Raw genomic sequence first — 21,275 nt, 5'->3', positions numbered from 1 at the left:
CTAGTTTTCAACAGTAGTAAATTCTTTGAAGGAAGAATTTTTCAGACTTAAATTAAAATTTAAGATTTCTTATATAAATTACTAAATGTACTTCTATGATACTGATTTGATAAAATCAGGTTTATAAAATGATAATCCAGCTGCTATATAAGTGACATTTGAGTTCCAAGATTTCAGTTAAAATTTATGAGAATAATTTTAATAGTTTCATGCAAGAATCTCTTTCACTTCTCTTTTCAAAGTGAAGTATGATTTTGTATCCTTTTAGCATTTATTAATAGCATCTCATGAAGAAAGACAGCAAATTCAGTGTCTCTTGTTTTGCACATTCATGTCTCTTCATCGGTTACAGAAGATTAATAATGAAGTGAAATTCTATTTGGGGCTAAGATTCTATTTACTTTATGCTTCAGCTGTCCAAGCATTGACAGTAGTATTTTAAAAATCACATCGTGAATACCAGTAATCAAAGTGGATAAATGTGTGATGATTTTATACTTGAATGAAAAGTTTATTTAAAAAGTGGAAGGGTTTACATACTGTACGTCTTCTCCTAGTGCATTTCTGTAAACTAATATAAGGATGCTTGAATGTTATAATTTTACAGACTTTTAATAAACACATTTCTATATTGCTGTTGAGTAATGGCACAAATTCTAAGCCAAATAACTGTGGAAATCTCTCAAATTATTCTGTTAGTCAATAAGATTGAATGCTTGAATGATTTTGATTTAGAATATGTTGAGTCAGTAAGTAGTTAAGCTAGAATTGAATCCAATTCTGCCTGATCTCAAAACCCACCTTCTTTTCACTAACATGCTGTAGGAATGTTACTCATACCTTTTTTCTTCTGTCCTTAACATTTGTTATCCAAAGGTAGTAATTGACTGAATGATTGTAGAGATCAGAATTCACTAAATAAAAGGTTATTTCTCAACATCCTTGTTACTCTGAACTTCCTTATCTCTTGGTTTGCTTTCTACCTGTGTATATTGCCAAAACATATGGGCTTTGGAATTCCATAAACATGAGTTGAAATTCTGGCTTTCCATTTGATCTTTTCCTGAATAGTTAACTTATCTGAGCCCCAGAAACTTAAAAGTTTCAGTGATGGTAGCTGTCTAATTTTTCTTGTGAAATAGAATTTACTAATGAGTGTAAAGAACCTAGCACAGTGCCTGGCAAATAAGAAGTCAGTTAAAGTCTGTTTCTGATGATAATGCTAGACCATAAGAGTCCTGGTTTCTTTGCTTATACTTGGGGATTTGATGAGTACTTGTTCATACTAAGTACTGATAATCTGAATAAGGTAGTACTTTTGCTTTGTTCCTTAAATATTTGTACCTTGTTTTCAGGAAATATGAGCTGTAATGAAAAATTATAACCTAACTGCATAAAATATAAATTTTATTTCACTGAAAATTGTGCTGCCATTATATGTTATTGTTTAAAGATAATAAACCTTGTTGGGAAATAAAGTATTTTTAATATTAGATTTGGGTTAACCAAATTCTTTTCTTTCTTTTCTGTCATTTAGTTCAAGTTATGTGTACAAAGTCATCACAGGAAATTTAAATTCTTTTTCTGTGATTATGTATATTATGAATTGTTTGATAAGCAGCAATTATACAGAATTGATATGCCATTAACTTTCAGTTTTTTCAAACTTTGTGTTTTGCTTTTATCTTAGGACTAGACCTTATCTATTTAAAGGAGATCACAAATTTCCTACAAACAAAGAGAACTTACCAGTGGTGATTCTCTATGCTGAAATGGGTACTAGAACATTTAGTGCATTTCACAAAGTATTGTCTGAAAAAGCTCAAAATGAGGAAATTCTGTATGTTCTTCGCCATTATATTCAGGTATGTGCTTGTTTTTTCCAAGGTTACTTTTGGCTGTAGAAAAAAACAATTATTATGATAATCGTCTTACTAGATTTAAATATTAATTTTCACCAGAATAGTTATCTAACTTTTTTTAACTTAACAAATGTGAATTTCATGTGGAAAAATATATTGGGATTCTGTCTCTTCTGGGGGTATGATGTCTATAATTCTTTGCCTTATATCTGGCACAAATTTAAAACTTGGATAAAAAACAAAAACATACTTCAATAATGTGTATAATATTTGCTAAGAATTTGCAATTAAGAAATCTGATTTACTCAACATACTGATAATATATACAGTACTAGATCAAAGTGCAAAGCATGGTGTTGGAATACTGTTAACTCTTTCTTTTGAGACCTGACTACTTTTCTTTCAGGTATCTGGTATGTGCTGTATTGTTCCCGTTCCTCTAGCCTGCCGTTGCTATGACACTATCACATTTTTCTGTTTTAATGATTTCATAGCACTTATTACTGTATCTCCTCAAGTTTATTTAACACTTTCAGAGCACATACATGCACACACACACACACACACACACATGCGTATGAATATAATGGCCATTAGAGGAAGGACTATGCTTTGTTACTACTGTCTTCCCAACATGGAGTGCTTTAATTTGCATTTCCCAAATTATTAAGATTTATATACTAATATTTAATCTAATTAAAACCTTACAAATATATTTGTAAATTGCCTGTCCGTAGCCTTTGCCTATTTTTGAATTGGATTCTTTTATTCTCATTGGTTTATAGGTGTTTTTAATATATTTTGAATACTAATATTTTCTTCCATACTTCGCAGTATCTTCTCCTAGTGCATTTCTGGTCTTCTGATTTTTTTAAAAAATTGTTTATGACATCTTTTACAAATATTACTTGTGATATAGTCAGATTTACTCAACTTTACCTTAACGATTTCCTTTATGCTGTTATAAGGACATTCTCTTGTAAGAGTTGAAGTTCTATTTTTTGTTTTGGTTTTTAATCCATCTGGAATTTATTTGAATATACTACGGGGTAGAGATATAATTCTGTTTTTTCCATATGAAAAATTATTGGTCTTCACATACTTTGTTGAACAGTCAAGTCTTTATTCTACTCCATCATATGCTAATTTTTCATATAGACATGTATATGTTTTTAGACTTTCCATTCTGTTGCAGTGATATATATGTCTATTCGACACAAAAATAACATCATTTTAATTGCTGTAGCTTTAAAATATATTTTGATATCTGGTAGTACAACTCTGCTTCTTAATTTTTGTTTTTCTAAATACCTTGGCTGTTCTTGCATGATATGTAGCCATGTTAATTTTAGAATTAGTTGGCCAGGTTCCATGAAACATGTTGGGATTTCATACGGGAATGAATTGGACCTTTCTGATTAATTTTGAAGAGACTTTTTCTTCATATATATTGAGCTTTGCCTTCTGTGAACATATTTTTTATTTCACAATCTAGTCAGATGTCTTTTTGAAAAGTATCATCTGTGATGTACAATGTTGGGTTTCAACAATCACACAGAGTCATCTGTCAGTCACCTTAGTACCATCACATTCACATACAGATTCTTGTAGGAACATATGTTTTCAATTCACTTGGATAAATGCCTGGAAGTTCTATTGCTGAGTTGTATGGTAAGTCAGCGTTTAACTTCATAATAAACTATACCAAACTGTCTCTCAAAGTGGCTGTACAATTTTTCATTCCCCTTAGCCAGGAAAGATAATTTTGCAGCTCTAAATCCTAACCACCATTTGTTAATGTCAGTTTTTTTTATTATAGCTGTTCTAGGTACACAGTGGTATCTCATTGTGGTTTTAATTTGCATTTCTCTAATGACTAATGAAGTTGTCTGGCTTTTCATAAGTTTCTTTTTGGTGAACTTTTTTTGTTTAGTTTTCAGAATTCTTTTTATGTCCTAGATATAAATCATTTATGAGATACATGATTTACAAACATATTCTACCAGTTTGTGAATTATCTTGTAATTCTCTTAATGTGTTTTGCAGAGGAAGAGTTTTTAATTTTGATTAAGTCCAGTTCATCATTTTTTTGTTTATAGATTATATTTTTCGTATTATATCTAAAAACTCATCACCAATCTCAAGGTCATGCAGATTTTATTCTAGGTATTTTATAGTTTTATGTTTACACATAGGTTTATGATCCATTTAAGGTTTGTGCAACTTGTGAGATAGATGTTGAGATTTATTTTTCTACATATGGATATCTAGTTGTTTTAACATTTGTTTAAAAGACTATCCTTCTCCATTGAATTTGTTTTATCCACTTGTAAAATATAATTGACTGTATTTGTATGGGTCTATTTCTGGCTTTGCTTTTCTGTGCCATTGATCTGTCTATCCCAACATCAATACTACACTGCTTGATTACTCTACCTTTAAAGCCTTGAGATCAGGTTGTGTTAGTCCTCCAGCTTTGTTATTCTTTTTCAGAATTGTTTTAGCTAATCTAATTCCTTTGTCTCTTCTTGAGAACTTTAAAATCGGCTTGTCTGTATCTACAAAAACTTTTGCTGGCATTTTGATTGAGATTACATTGAACATATAAATTAAATTTGAGGGAGAACATCTTAAAAATATTCAGTCTTCCAATTGAAAATTAGGTCTCTTGATTTATTTAGACATCCTTTGATTTCTTTCATCAGTGTTTTTCTTCTTTTTCAACCTATATGCCATTTATTTTTTTTAACCTTATTTTAATGATTAAGACTTCTAGTCAATGTTGAATGGGGAGTAGTGAGGGAAGATATCCTTGCCTTTTTCCTGATTTGCAGAGAAAGCATTTGGTCTTCCACTATTAACTGTCATATTAGAGGAAGGGTTTATTTTTAATTTTTTAAGTTCTGGTGTACATGTGCAGGATGTGCAGGTTTGTTACATAGGTAAATGTATGCCATGGTGGTTTGCTGCACCTATCAACCTATCACCTAGGAATTAAGCCCGGCATGCACTGTGTAGTATTTCATGGTGTATATGTACCACATTTTCTTTATCCATTTTACTATTGATGGGCATTCAGGTTGATTTCCATGTTTTTGCTTTGTGAAAAGTGTTGCAGTGAACATATGCGTGCATGTGTTTTTATAGTAGAGCAATTTATATTCTTCTGGGTATATACCCAGTTATGGGATTGCTGGGTCAAATGGTAGTTCTATTTCAGGTTCTTTGAGGATTGCCACACTGCTTTAAATGAACTAGTTTACAGTACCACCGGCAGTGTATGTGCGTTCACTATTTTCTGCAACCTCACCAGAATCTTGTTATTTTTTGACTTTTTAATAGTTACCATTCTGACTGATACAAGATGGTATCTCATTGTGGTTTTGATCTGCATTTCTCTAATGATTAGTAATATTGAGCATATTTTCATATGCTTTTTGGTGATATCATATGTCTTCTTTTGAAAAGTGTTCATGTCCTTTGCTGACTTTATTTATTTATTTATTTTAGACAGAGTCTTGCTCTATCGCCAGGCTGGAGTGCAGTGGCGCGATCTCGGCTCACTGCAACCTCCGCCTCTTGGGTTCAAGCAATTCTCCTGCCTCAGCCTCCCAAGTAGCTGGGATTACAGGCATCCACCAACATGCCCGGCTAATTTTTGTATTTTTAGTGGAGATGGGGTATCAGCATGTTGGCCAGGATGGTCTTGATCTTTTGACCTCGTGATCCGCCTGCCTCAGCCTCCCAAAGTGCTGGGATTACAGGCGTGAGCCACTGCGTCCAGCCTTCACTCACTTTTTAATGGGGCTGTTTATTTTTTGCTTGTAAATTTAAGTTCCTTGTAGATTCTGGATATTAGACCTTTGTCAGATACATAGTTTGCAAATATTTTCTCCCATTCCGGAGGTTGCATGTTTAATCTGTTGATAATTTCTTTTGCTGTGCAGAAGTTCTTTAGTTTAATTAGGTCCCATTTGTCAATTTTTGTTTTTGTTGCAATTGCTTTTGGTGTCTTCGTCATGAAATCTTTGCCAGGGCCCATGTCCAGAATGGTATTTCCTAGGTTATCTTCTGAGGGTTTTTATAATTTTAGGCTTCACATTTAAGGCTTTAATCCGTTTTGAGTTGATTTTTTATATGGCATAATGAAGGAGTCCAGTTTCAGTCTTCTGCATATGGCTAGCCAGTTTTCCCAGCACCATTTATTGAATAGGGAGTTCTTTCCCCATTGCTTGCTTTTGTCAGCTTTGTCAAAAATCAGATGGCTGCAGGTGTGTGACATTATTTCTGGGCTCTCTATTCTGTTCTATTGCTCTGTATGTCTGTTTTTATGCCAGTACCATGCTGTTTTGGTTACTGTAACCTTCAGCTTTGTTCTTTTTGCTTAGGATTGCCTTGACTATTCAGGCTCTTTTGTTCCATATAAAATTTAAAATAGCTTTCTCTCATTCTGTGAAGAATGTCATTGGTAGTTTGATAGGAATAGCCTTGAATCTGTAAATTGTTTTGGCAGTGTGGCTATTTTAACAATATTGATTGTTCCAGCCTGTGAACCTGGAATGTTTTTCCATTTGTTTGTGTCATCTCTGATTTCCTTGAGCAGTGTTTTGTATTAATAGTTCTCATTGTAGAGATTCACCTCCCTAGTTAGTTGTGGTCATTAGTATTTTATTTTTGTGGCAATTGTAAATGGGATTACATTCCTGATTTGGCTGCCAGTTTGGATGTTGTTGCTGTATAAAAATGCTAGTGATTTTTGTACATTGATTTTGTATCCTGAAACTTTGCTGAAGTTGTTTATCAGATCAAGGAGCTTTTGTGCAGAGACTATGGGATTGTCTAGATACGGAATCATGTTGTCTGCAAACAGGTATAGTTTGCTTTCTCTTTTCCTATTTGGATGCCTTTTATTTCTTTCTCTTGCCTGGTTGCTCTGGCCAGGACTTTCAGGACTATGTTGAATAGGAGTGGTGATAAAGGGTATGTTTAAGTTCCTTATGTATTCTGATATTAATCCCTTGTCAGATGGGTATTTGTCAAATATTTTCTCCCATTCTGTGGATTGGCTCTTCACTGTGTTGATAGTTTCCTTTGCCGTGTAGAAGATTTTTAGCTTGATGTTAACTCCACTTGTCTATTTTTAATTGTGTTGCCTGTGCTTTTGAAGTCTTACACAAAAAATTTTTGCCCAGACCAATGTCCTGGAGCATTTCTTCAATATTTTCCTCTAGTCATTTCATAGTTTTGGGTCTTATATTTGAGTCTTCAATCAATTTTGATTTGATATTTGTATATGGTGAGAGATAGTGGTCTAGTTAGTTTCATTCTTCTGCATTATGGTTGTTCAGTTTTCATATTGAAAAGACTGTCCTTTCCCCAGTGTATGATCCTGGCATGTTTGTCGAAGATGAGTTGGTTCCAAATGTGTAGATTTACATCTGAGTTCTCTATTCTGTTCCATTGGTGCATTTGTCTGAATTATGAATTCTTCCATGAACATGGAATATCTTTCCATTTTTTGGTGTTCTCTTCGATTCCTTTCATCAGTGTTGTAGTTTTCTTTGTATTAATGTAGGTCTTTCACTTTTTTGGTTAAATTAATTCCTAGGTATTTTATATTATTTGTAACTATTGTAACATTTTCAGAATGTTGTTTGCTATTTGTGTATATAAATAGTACTGAATTTTGTATATTGATTTTATATCTTGCAACTTTACTGAATTCATTTATTGGTTCAAACAGTTTTTTGGTGGAGTCTTTAGGTTTTTCTAATATAAGATCATATTGTTTGCAAACAAGGGTAATTTTACTTCTTCCTTTCCAATTTGGATGTCCTTTATTTATTTCTCTTGCCTTATTACTCTGGCTAAGGCTTCTAGTATTATGCTGACTAAAAATAGTGAAAGGGGGCATTCTTGTCTTGTTCCAGATCTTTGAGGGATGGCTTTCAATTATTCCCTGTTTCCATATGATATTAGCTGTGGATCTGTCATATATGGCCTTAATTATTTTGAGGTATGTTCCCTCTATACCTAGTTTGTCGGGGGGGAGGGACTTGTCAGAAAGAGATGTTGAATTTCATCAAATGCCTTTGTAGCACATATTTAAATTATCATATGGTTTTTGTGTTCTTGGTTCTTTTAATATGGTGTATTACATTTATCGATTTGTGTATATTGAACTATCCTGTATCCCTGGGATGAATCTCACTTGATCATGGTGCATGATCTTTTTAAGTTGTTGCTGAATTCATTTTGCTAATATGTTGTTGAGGATTTTTACATCTGTGTTTATTAGTGATATTGGCATATAGTTTTCTTTTTTTGTTGTATCCTTGTCTTGTTTTGGTATTGAGGTAATGCTGGCCTCCTAGAATGAATTTGGAGGTGTTCTCTCCTCTTCAAGTTACAGAGCAGAGTTAGAATTTCCAAGACTGGGGATGGCAGTCCTGCCTTTCCTCTTTGTCTTTGTCCTGAGGCATATTTCTCCCTTTAGGCACTCATGATGTTTCCCATGTGTGGTACTATCCCACAGCTCCTGAGTGTTCTGCTCAGTTTCTTGCTGTTGTTTGCTTTTTGGATTTTTTCCTTTCTTTCTGTACTACATTTTCTTCTTAAATTCAATTTGAATAATTTCTATTGACCTGCCTTGTAGTTAACCAATTCTTTTTTTTTTTTTTTTGAGGCAGAATCTCGCTCTGTCACCCAGTCTTGAGTGCAGTGGTGCAATCTCAGCTCACTGCAGCCTCCGCCTCCTGGGTTCAAGCGATTCTCTTGCCTCAGCCCCCAAGTAGCTGGGATTACAGGCACACACCACCATGCCCGGCTAGTTTTTGTATTTTTAGTAGAGACATGGTTTCTCCATGTTGGTCAGGCTGGTCTCGAACTCCTGACCCCAGGCAATCCATCCACCTCAGCCTCCCATAGTGCTGGGATTACAGGCATGAGCCACTGCACCCAGCCAGCCAGTTCTTTCTTTGGCTATATCAAGTTTACTTGTGACTCTGTTGAAGGCATTCTTTATTTCTGTTACAGTGCTTTTAGTTTCTATCATTGCCATTTGGCTCCTTCTTACAGTTTTAACATGTGTGATGAATTTGCCTTTCTGATCACTCATATGTTCTACTTTTTTCATTAGAGCATTTAACATGTTAATCATTATTTTAAATTCCCTCCTGAAAGTTTCAACTTCTTTTTTACATCTGATTTTGAAATTGTTGATTGATTTGTCTCTTCAGACTTTTGTTCCATTGACTTCTTGGACGTCTTGTGATTTTCGTTGTTGTTAAAAGCTCAACATTTTGTGTAGGAGCCTTGACCCTGCCTTTAGTGTAGGCCATGCCTTTCATGTATGCAGGATTGAGCTGTTCTGGTCAGGAGTTGGGTTGGGTTTCACGTTTGTGTTCCATTTGGCTTTAGGTCTCCCCACTTAGATTTGGATCTTCCCTTTGTGCAGCTCCCCAAAGACAATGTGTTTCTTATAGCTTTCCCACCTGTATTTCAGCGTTATCTTTACTCAACCCTTGTTAGATTGGCCTTGAGGTGAAGGTGAGGGGGCAGGTAAGGAAGGGGATATTCTCTGATGTTCCAATTAAGTTTCCTTTCTAGGCATACTGTAAATTTGGGCCTCAAGGTTTCTGATCCTCTCTCAGAATGTTGGGCCTGGCAGGTATTCCTGTCCCTCCTTCAGACTAAGGCTTTCATCTGTTCCATTTCTCCCGTCTTCAGTGGGCTTCCACCAGTACACTACATAGCTATAATTTTGTTGCCCTTGCCTCTGAAGATTAAGGCTTTGGTTCTATAGGGGAGATAGGTCTGAAGTGGATTTCAGCAGTGATTTTTCTTTCCTCTCTACCTGTCACCATTAGAATCGAAGCTTTCTCAGGACCTTCCCCAGTCTTCCCTGTGCAAGAGGGTTTCAGCCTTGCTATGTCTGGAGCTACCAGGGGCTTCACACTCTCACGTTAGCCCACATTTAGCCTTTAGCAAGCTTTATAGATTTCTAGCTAAATATCTTTACCAGCTTCACTAGCATTTGGTGGTATCTGTCCTGGGTATTCAAATGTTCACCTTCCCACAGGTGCCTTTTTCTTCTGTTATCATTCTTGTTCCTTCTGCTTTATTTTTTCTTCAGAAAATTTTCTAATACAAAAAGCCTAAAAATAATAAACTTTTTGTATATACTACCCAGAATTGACAGCTAACATTTTATCTTTTCAAGTTTTTTAATTGAAGTAATAAAACTTTAAAAATAAAGTTGAAGATTATTTTGTTTTCCATTATCAGTCTCATTCTCTACCCCAACACCAATTGGAGTGTTCTTTTAAATAATAAAGTGCTGTCACTCCTAGAGATCTTGCTTCGTTAGATCTGGCACATTGGTTGGGAATATATAGCATATGATTCTGAGGCCCTCTGATATCTGTCCACTGAAGAAAGAGAAAGATGAGACATTCTAGTTCTGAGGAGGTCATAACTAGGTGGCTGTTTAATAAGGATGTAATGCTTATAAAATTATTTTTCCTTGTTTTGAAATATACAATAAATTATTATTTTTTTGGTTTTATTACATTTTTTTCTTTTCTTTTTTCATTTATTATTATTATACTTTGGGGGGAGGGATAGCATTGGGAGATATACCTAATGCTAGATGACAAGTTAGTGGGTGCAGTGCACCAGCATGGCACATGTATACATATGTAACTAACCTGCACATTGTGCACATGTACCCTAAAACAATAAATTATTAACCATAGTCACTCGATTGTGCTGCTGAACGCTAGATGTTATTCTTCCTAACTGTATTTTTATACCCATTAACCATCCCCTCTTAATCCCCGCATCCCCACTAGTTTTTCCATCTTCTGGTAACTACCATCATTCTAGTCTCTGTCTCCGTGACTTCAAAAATTGGAATGTTCCTAACACAAAGAAATGATAAAATGTTTGAGGTGATAGATATCCCAAATACCCTGATTTGATCATTACATTTTGTATGTTTGTATCAAATTATAACATATACCCCATAAATATGTGCAACTTTCCTGTATCCATAATAATTAAAAATAAAAAATTTAAAAAACAAATACGTTTTTTTTTTTCCTAGAGTTGCTTAGATACCATAGCTTTGCTGCTTACATGGGGATAGCTTTGCTGCTTACATGGGGAATCCAAAATTTAAGTTTCTTAGTGCTGATTGAAGCTATCTTATAACTTCTCAGAGCAGTAATATATGATTGTAGAGGATGAAAAACTCTTAAGTTACTACTATTTATGAGGAAACTAGGTATTCTTTGAATTAGCAATTTGTTAGAGGAATCTGTCATCTCTTCCTTCTTTCTTTCTTCCATGCACATTTATTAGATGCTGTGTCTGTGTCTGAATTGCTTTGTAACAAATCTTCTCAAAATTTAGTGGCTTAAGGCAATATTGACTTACCGTTTCCCTTTATTCTGTGGGTTGACAGTCGGGGCACTTTTTCTGCTGATATTGTTCATGCAGTGAGGGTCATTCAGTACTAGATTAGAGCTTGGGGATTCAAATTATTCTGACAGACCTGTGTGGCAGTTCAGGCTGATAGCTGGAATTTCTTATCTTTTTCTACATGGCCTTTCATCTTCCAAGAATTAGACTATGATTCTTCACATCATGATGGCTTAGGGTCCCAAAAAGAAAAGAGTAGAACTTGCAATACCTCTTAAGCCCTATGCCCAAGAACTCATACAGTGATACTTCTGCCACCTTGTGTTAGTCAAAGCAAGTCACAAGGCCAGCCAGATTCAAAAGAATGGAAAAATAGACTCAATTTCCTGGTGAGAAGTAGCAAGGTCACATTGCAAAGGAGTCTGGACATGGGAAGGAGTTACTCATTTGTGGCCTTTATAATAATCTTCCACAAATGCCTATAAGTTGGGCACTATGCTTAGTACTGGTGATAGAAGATAAGTAGCTTATTTCAGTATCTTAATTTTGTTTTATATATTTGATAATTTTATGATGCAGGTTCACTGTGCACTGGTGTCAATCCCAGGGGAGGACTGTAAACACCTTGCCAATACTGTGTACCAGTATCAATCCACTGGCATGAGTCTGGTGAGACAGAACACTCACAATAAGTTTAGGGAAGCAACTTTATTACTCACAGACAGGCAGCAAGGGACAATAGACACCTAAGGATTCATGGCAAGCTCATCCCCCAAAGCTTAGGATAGCTGCCCAGGATGGATGGAGTCTCACGTGCACGTCATTCATGTTGCACCACAGCTGAGGAACTCTGAAAGCCTGCTCTGCCCTGGGTTTTATACCTAGTAGCAACTTGATGAGCTGTGCTAAAGCATTGCAAGACATCCTGTTCTAGGAGCTGTGGGAACAGAGCTTGGCTTTACTGGCAATTCCTTCATATTTCTTGCATTTCCAGCACATCATTCTACAGTTATTCTGAGATTTACAAGTGAGAAAGCGAGGAAGAGCTGGGTTGCCAAGATCTTTTGGGGACTTGCCCTATAATAACATCATATAAAATGTATTTTTTCCCTCAGTGTTCTTCACATTCTCAATTTTAATTGTTCATTGTATAATTTTGAGTTAGTTATTGCTATTTAGTAAAAGTGGAAAATCTTAAATATTCTTGAGTGTGTTGGCATATAGATATTTGCATAATCTACATAAAGATTATCTGTAAAGTGAGATATAAAGAGAAAGTGTGGGTGTGTGTACAGTTTGTAAATGATTACATATTTAAGTCATTAATTTCATAAATATTTGGATGCCTCTGTGCCAGGCATTGGTTCATGTAGCAGTGAATAAGAGAGAAACATTCCTTATTCTCAGAGAACTTCAATTTTAGTGGCAAGAGATGTAAAACAGATTTATGTTAGATGGTGCTGAAAGTGTTTTCAGAAAAAATAAATATAAAAGAAGAGGACAGCGAGTCATGGGTCTAGAGTGTGCACTCAAAACATTTTATATTGTCTAATCATCTTATGCCAAGAATTCTCAATTTTTCCCAACTGAGTTTGCTAGAAGGATGGATACATTACCATCAATAACAGTAGCACCTTAAGACTATGATTCTCTGTCAGATAAGGCAGAGCTGAGAGGCAAATGAGAATAGGAACGGGAGTGGGAGATACAAGTACAGTTTACCCTTAAGCATGTGTGAGTTAGAGATACTGACCCCTCATGTTGTTAAAAAATATATGTATAACTTTGGACTCCACTAAAACTTAAGTAGTAATAACCTACTGTTGACTGGATGCCTTACTGATAACAGAAACAGTCAATTAACATATTTTTCATGTCACATGTATTATTCTGTAATTCTTACAGTAGAGTAAGCTAGATAAGTAATGTTATTAAGAAAGTCATAAGGAAGAGAAAATATATTTTTCATTAAATAGAAGTGGATCATCATAAAGGTTTTTATCCTCATAGTCATGTTGAGTAGGCTGAGGAGGAAATGGAAGAGGAGAGGCTGGACTTGCTGTTTCAGGTGGCAAAGTGGGAGAAAATCTATAACTATCTATAAAAGTAGATATCTATAAAATATGTTTCTTATAAAAATCTATAAGAAAATCTGTAAGTAAACCTGTGCAATGAACCTTGTTGTTGTTGATTGTCTGTGTTTGTCTTTTTAAAATGTTCTCCCACGTGGTTCTAACATGCCCCTGGGGAGCTATGCCCATCTGTTGTGAGAATCTGTCTCAAGTTATTATTTAGAGTTTCATGCGCGTCCGTGTGAAGAGACTACCGAACAGGCTTTGTGTGAGCAACAAGGCTGTTTATTTCACCTGGGTGCAGCCGGGCTGAGTCCGAAAAGAGAGTCAGCGAAGGGAGATAGGGGTGGGGCTGTTTTATAAGATTTGGGCAGGTAAAGGAAAATTACAGTCAAAGGGGGTTTGTTCTCTGGTGGGCAGGAGTGGGGGTCGCAAGGTACTCAGTGGGGGAGCTTTTTGAGCCAGGATGAGCCAGGAAAAGGACTTTCACAAGGTAATGTCATCATTTAAGGCAAGGACCGGCCATTTTCACTTCTTTTGTGGTGGAATGTCATCAGTTAAGGTGGGGCAGGGCATTTTCACTTCTTTTGTGATTCTTCAGTTACTTCAGGCCATCTGGGCATATACGTGCAAGTCACAGGGGATGCGATGGCTTGGCTTGGGTTCGGCTCAGAGGCCTGACATAGAGAATGTGACCATTAAGTGTGCTTCTGTGAAATCATATTAACTATCTGGGCATTTAGTAACATCAAATTATAGCCTTATATTTAATGAATGACATCTTTTATGTTCAAAATAACTATAATGTAAATCTAGTCAACATGTAATTCTAATAAAAATAGACATATTTATGCTACATTTTTAACATATGCCTTTTTGTGGGGGAAAAAGCCTTTTTGTGGGGGAAAAAGAAATAGAAAAACAAAGATTTTTTTTTTAACCTGTTGATTTGGTAGTTTGGTTTGCAAATCCAAACTTACTAAAACTACAAAATTACAATTCAAATTTTATATCAACACACTTCCAAATGAGGAAAGTAAATATGAATTTAGGAACATTTTTATTACTGAGGAGCTAATAACTTTCCAGAACTGATAATGGAAATTGGCTATGTGAAATTGCATTTCTTTTGTGAACTATAACAAGATATATGGCCTTATAGTTTCGATTCACTTAGCCACCAACTGATTGGTCTTTTGACTAGATATTCAAAATGTAGTTTTAAATTGAGCTGTTATGAAATTGAAAACTCTAAAAAATTTTCATCTTTGTCAGATTACTGTAATTAGAAATAACCCAGTTTCTACATGCTATCTTTCATATAATGTGGGCCTGAGAAATTAGCAAATTAAATTTTAGTGTGGGCAGCAATGTTAAGTATTTGTCTGAATAGCTGAAGCTAACTTTTACATATTCTTACCTGGAAATAGAACAGGCCAAAGAACAGTCACTCTGGCCATATACATATCAGTAAGGCTTGGTAGAAAGTTTAGGGAGGAAAGAAGAGAATACAAAGAATAACGCACTACTAAAGTTCTCCTTCCCTCCAATCTCTACCTTTTCCTCTATCATGCAAAACTGTCCCTGTGCAAACCTGAATTAAGCAAAGACACATGGCTTCTTCCAGGGAGTTTGCTGAGCTCTAGATTAAAGTTGTTTTCTAACCCCTTGAGATGTGCCAAATGATAATGGTTGCAGTACAGCCAACAAGAATTTCAGTCTGGAAGCTGGAACAACTTTAAAACTACTATGTGTGTTCATCCAGGTTTCTTCCTTTTGAATAAAATATGGTGACTTCTCTTGTTTGATGAGGTAATCTCTAGGAGTACATTTAATATTTGCCCTTTATAGAAAGAATAAAATAAAGGTACTAAAATTCTGATCATAAACATTTCAGACCACTCTGTTTTAGTGAACTGTAGCCCCTTATTGCAAGAACAGATGTTAATTTGTGGCATTTGGTATATTTTAATCATTGAGAAACAAAGAAAACTTTTATCAGGTATTTCACAGCACTAACTTTTTTTGTCTCCTTTGCCACTACTTTCCAGTGTTTGCTTTTGGCAGCACTCTAGTCCTACATCTAGACAACCAGCAAGTGAAGAGGATTTTTGGTTTAGCAAATCTTTTGGGGGTCCCCAAAAAGGAAAACAGTTTTGTTGAAACTTGTCTGTTCTTGGATCCTCTGTTAATTAACTCATTGAAGACATGTTATAACAGAAAAAGATCAGATATTTTTTATTTTAATTGTAAAAATTAAAAAGTAATTAAAACAGTAGTCATGACAGTTTTTACAGAGTAGTCATTAACCAAATTCTAGTTCCTTGATAGACTAGAGACAATGTAAACAACCCCCAAATTTTTCAGAGTGATTAAAAACCTTCAATATTAGTAATTTACCCTTATGTCCAAATACATCGTGGTACTGACTTTAAAACAAGATGTTTGACTAACTCTTTTCTCTTTTTATAAAATAAATGTGTTTGAACAGAAACCAAGCTCACGGAAAATGTACTTATCTGGGTATGGTGTGGAGCTAGCAATTAAGAGTACAGAATACAAAGCACTGGATGATACCCAAGTTAAAAGTAAGTTCTCTATCTCAGTACTTGAGTAGAATGAAAAGTTGGAGGCTTTTACATACTTCAGTTTTTTAAAAATTTAATGAGTATAATCCTACATATGTTCATTTGAGGCTAGAGATGGGGTGGACATATTCTTCATTAAAATTTGGAATTAAGTTTTCAGCTGAAAGAAATGTATTTAATATTATTGGTTATCAAAATTTCTTTAAAAATATGAAATTGTATGTTATTTTGCTTATACCCGATGGGCGCCCAACCATTTCAGCACCATATAACAATTGATAGTATATGTGAGGTACACTGTGGCAATAGATGAGGCTGATTATTGCTAGAGGTGACTGGCATAGGCATCTGGGTCTCGCCCATGTAAGGAAGTTTTGTCTGAAATATTTATTTGAAATGAAATTAGGGTGGTAGTTTTTTTTTCTTTCCTGAAGCAGGATGAGAGAGTCCTATGAATTGTTTAGATGAAGTAGATTCATTAGATTTGTGATCTACTAACCAATATCTATCTGTATTCTATGAACTAAGTGCATACTCTAGATGAAGAGACTCTGGAGACTTAAATAAACTAAACAAGTTCTCAGAACACTTATGGAAGTCTTTTATTACCTGGTTCATGTCAAATTTATTTATGCCTGATTCTTGGTCAAGAGTTTTATGTTTATTCTCTATATGCACTCAGATGAGGCTCCTGCTTCAACTTTGTTTTTTCATATAGAGGCCCTGCCTTGATCACAGACTTCTCTCTGGCTCCTCCTACTGAATGTGCTTCAGATAAAGATCGTATTACTGTAATTTAAATATTTTTGGTTAAAGAGTTACTGAAAAAGTATAGTAAAAATAATACTCTGATTTTATGTATTTCTCTATAGCTTGTGTATAGCTCTACAATGCTTTATAATTTACTCTCTTGTAGTCACGATAGCAATTTAAGGCATTTTTAGCTATTGTGCTTATAGAATTTTCTTTAAAAAGTCAGATGGTCACATATGTATCATCTGTATTATTATGCACTGCATTCTGTCATCAACCTTTTACACACACTTGGAATATGTCTTCGTCTGTCAATTCTAGTTGCCACTCCTTAGTGCAGTTCTTTTTTTCTCTCTGTATACATGTATCAGACCTTTAACTAGCCATCTCTCTGATCTTAGGTCTTCAGTGCCCTTAATCTCACCACCCCTCAAAACAGATTAATCAATCTAATCTCCACAGTACTTTCCAAATGAACTTCTGATGTTGAAAATCTGACTTTGTGATTCCACTGGTTAAATCCTTTAGTGGCTCCCTATAACCTCTCTCAAAAATTCAGAACATGGCAAACAAAGCTTTTCACAATCTGATTTCTTACTGCCTTTTTACTGTCCTTCAGCCCTCTCTAATTTGTGTCCTCTTGCCTGAAACACTAAACTACTTACTATTTAGAATAATTTTCTGTTCCCTGGATGCTTTTATGCATGGGCTCCATGGGAAGTCTTTATGACCTCTCCTACATTCATCCCTTAGCATATGCTGTTCCTTCTGCCTACCGCTGTCTTCACTTCTTTCATTTCCTCTAAAGACTTCACATCTTTTTCTTTTTTTTCCTGAGATGGAATCATTGCTCTGTCACCCAGGCTGGAGTGCAGTGGTGCGATCTCAGCTCACTGCAACCTCTGCCTCCTGGATTGAAGAAATTCTCTTGCCTCAGCCTCCTGAGTAGCTGGGATTACACGCGCCTGCCACCATACCTGGCTAATTTTTGTATTTTTAGTAAAGACAAGGTTTCACCATGTTGGCCAGGCTGGTATTGAACTGACCTTGTGATTCACCCACCTCAGCCTCCCAAAGTGTTGGGATTACAGGCGTGAGCCACCGCACCCGGCCAGACTTCATATCTTTTAAGACTCAAATATATCAGTCTGTGCCTCTGAGATGGCTGCCTATCTTGCTGCTCTGTTAGAGAATGCTCTTCTCTTTTCTATATCCCATATCTTTCTGTGCCTTCTTTTAGAAAAGTTCATGGTCTGTATCTTTTGTGTCTCTGTTGTTCTTGGTGTCTATCCTGTCATAGACACCTCATAGTAAGCAGTCAATAAATGTTTGCCCAATGAATGAATGAACAAACAAGAGGAAAAGGATGACTAGATCAAAGTACCCAGGGTTGCTTTTACTTATAGTCCTAGAGATTCAGAGTCTCAGAAAAGTAAGAAAGGGTAAGCATAATTGCTGAGCTCTGATAAACTCTGATAGAGAGCCACCCCACACACTGTAAGAGGTCACAGTCTTTATGATCCTAAAGCACCCTTCACATATTACACCAACCAGACTGTATAGTATAATTATTTGGTATGTAAGGGAGAAGGGAAAGGACTATAAAATATTATATCTTTATTCTTTGAGACCATGAGTTTTGGTGTCTTTCTAAATGTTCCTTGATTATCTTTAAAGGTGTTGGAAATATGTAGGAACTCATATTTAAACTTAGGGTTTGGACCTCCTGCCTCACTTAAAAGCTAAACCCAGCACTTGTTATAGGCCTTTTGGCTTATTTCTGATTATAAAATAGAACTTGTCTATTAACTAATCTGTAAAGCACTTTATTATAGTTGCTAAGTATTTAATCAAGCATGTTAAAAAAGACAGCTCACACTTAGGAATGTTAGCCTGTACACATGCATATATATGTATTAATCTGGTCCATGAAGGAAAAACAAGGTAAGACGAATGGAATTTCATTTCATTGTGAGTTCTAATTTTTTTTTTTTTTTTTTAGACACAGTCTTACTCTGTCACCCAGGCTGGAGTGCAGTGGCGCGATCTCAGTCCACTGCAACCTCCACCTCCCAGGCTCAAGCCACTCTCCTGCCTCCCAAGTAGCTGGGACTGCAGGCGCACGCCACCACACCTTGCTAATTTTTGTATTTTCAGTAGAGACAAGGTTTCACTGTGTTGGTCAGGCTGGTCTTGAACTCGTGAGCTCAAGTGATTCACCCACCTCGGCCTCCCAAAGTGCTGGGATTACAGGCGTGAGCTGCCGCACCTGGCCAAGTTCTTCTAATTTTTGATTACATGTTCTTTTCCCAGTCTGAAAATATTTTTGTTGTTTTTTGGTTTTGTTTCCAAAATGTAGCTGTGACTAATACTACTGTAGAGGATGAGACTGAAACAAATGAAGTTCAAGGATTTCTCTTTGGGAAACTAAAGTAAGTCTGAATGGAAATGAAATTGGTATTATTATACCCATTGGTTTTTAAGGAATTAATTTGATATACTGTTTTGCCATATGTTTCACCTTTCTTTTATGTAGAAAGTGCAAACACACACACACACGATTGTTTTTATTTATTACAGAAGTAACACATGGCTAATGTCAAAAAGCTACGGAAAGCAGAAAAGCACATTTAAAAATAATCACTAATTTCACAATTAAAGAGATAACTCATAATGTTTTGGTGTACAGTATGTTTTTCCAGTCTTTCTGTGAATATTTTTATAGCATCAAATAAATGCATACACAACATATTGTTTTGCACAGTAGAACCATAGTGTGTAGCTGTTTTTTTCACATCTTGTGGATAGTCCATCATTTATTGAAACAGTCCCATAGAACAGGACTTTAAATTCTTTCCCTACTTTTTCATTTAATTTTTTTTTGTGTGTACCAGTTTGTGTGTATTGCAGATTTTCCTTAGCACAAATTTCAGGAAAATAGTTGATAAAGTATATGTCCTTCTTGAAATTTTTGATTCATACTTGTAAACTACCCTCATAAAATTGTACTAACATGGACACTCACCCCAGAATGTGAAATGTGTTCATTTCCCAGAACTTTAATTAATAACCACTCATACTATTTTTAAAATCTTTTTCAGTTTAATAAATGAAATATTGTTTCTTTTTTTTAAAAAGTGTATTTAATTCACTGGATTGAACCAATTTTATAATTTGTCTCCAAGAAAGTCAACTATTGGCAGTCTATTATTGCAAGGATTAACTTTTTTTCATGTTTATTGGCCTTGGAATTTCTTCTTGAGTAAATTGCTTATTCCTAACTTGCGCTCATTTGTTCTTGCTGTGTTTATCTTTTTTACTAATTATAACAGCTCTTTATAAAAAATTCTGAAACCTTTGCCACATATTGAATTACTTACTGTTGAAGTTTATTTTCATATTAATCTTAAAGATGGAAGTTTTTTCATTAGATACAACTGTTGTTTACATTGAGAGTGGGATTTTATTTCTGAAACTCTGGTGGTATCCCTGGGATAACTAGAAAATTTGAAATTTAAGACTTTCGATACCTATGGTTGGTCACTGTTAAATATGCATGTTTTTCTCCTTTTACCCAGAATAAATTATTTGTCCCATAAATAAAGTTCATTTATAGAATGGCTAAACCTCAAAGACATGAAACAACAAACATAAGGCAACAAATAAATTGTTAAATATTTATTAGCCTTGTAGCATTTTTTGATCCTGTTCTTCATTTGCACTATATGGTGCTATCACCATACAAATTATGATTTCGCATATTTGAAAGTAGTACTTTTCTTTATTCTAACACAGCTGCCATAAAAGTCAAGTAAATAATTGGTATAGTACATACTTGTTTAGGAAGTTTCTAAATTTGGAGAGAAAAAATAATATAATTTAGTAATAAAGCATTTTAACAATTCATGGAATATAATAAGCATTAATGTGTTAAACATGAATAAAATAAATGAAAATTATAATTATTAAGTTATTATTTATTAAAATAGTTTCACAAAATGCTGCCAGAAAAAACTGCCTAAATTGAATTTCTTTTGAGGAAAAAAATTAAGTAAATCATTATTTTTTAAAATAAATATTGTAATAATGTTAGCTAATATTTACTATTTTTAAACTCAGTGTTATTTTTACTGTTTTTAAATAAATTAACTTGGCAAGCTGTGGTAAATATTCCTCTTTATTATATTGGTTTCTTTATTTTTAGGGAGTTCTAATACATCTGACATTCATAAAGTATGAAATACTTAAAATCACTTTTTGTATAATAAATTTGACTTGGTGTGCTTAGAGAAACAGGAGTTGATAAAGTTCTGACAGAAAACTAAAAACTTTATAGAATCTAGAACTTTACTGATCTAATGGGTTACAAAAATCATTGATAATATTGGACCTTTAGCTTGAACAAATGTATAGCCCCAAAGAAGAGAAAACGTTTATTACTCAAATTTTCTGTACTACAGATTACCATTTCATATACACATATAAGTAAGCTTTCAAAAATTAAAGTTATACCCCCCCTTTTTTTTTCCTGCCACGCTGATTGAAGACAAGGAATAGCATGGTGAGTGCTCTATGAA

At 34.8% G+C, this 21,275-nt stretch overlaps 1 protein-coding gene across 1 annotated transcript in view; it reads left to right on the top strand.

Annotated features, from left to right (window-relative positions):
* The window catches only part of UGGT2 (UDP-glucose glycoprotein glucosyltransferase 2), a 251,160-nt gene that overhangs the window by 40,381 nt on the left and 189,504 nt on the right, over positions 1-21,275 (top strand). Inside the window, exons 5-7 of the mRNA XM_003832030.4 lie at positions 1,691-1,865; positions 15,849-15,945; positions 19,058-19,130. Of these exons, the coding sequence (XP_003832078.1) occupies positions 1,691-1,865; positions 15,849-15,945; positions 19,058-19,130 (345 nt within the window). The remainder of the gene's footprint in view (positions 1-1,690; positions 1,866-15,848; positions 15,946-19,057; positions 19,131-21,275) is intronic.

The sequence above is a fragment of the Pan paniscus genome, chromosome 14 (assembly GCF_029289425.2).
Source record: "Pan paniscus chromosome 14, NHGRI_mPanPan1-v2.0_pri, whole genome shotgun sequence".
NCBI classification, from domain to species: domain Eukaryota; kingdom Metazoa; phylum Chordata; class Mammalia; order Primates; family Hominidae; genus Pan; species Pan paniscus.
Note: the sequence above shows the minus strand (reverse complement) of the source record. Positions and strands in the feature narration are given on the sequence as shown.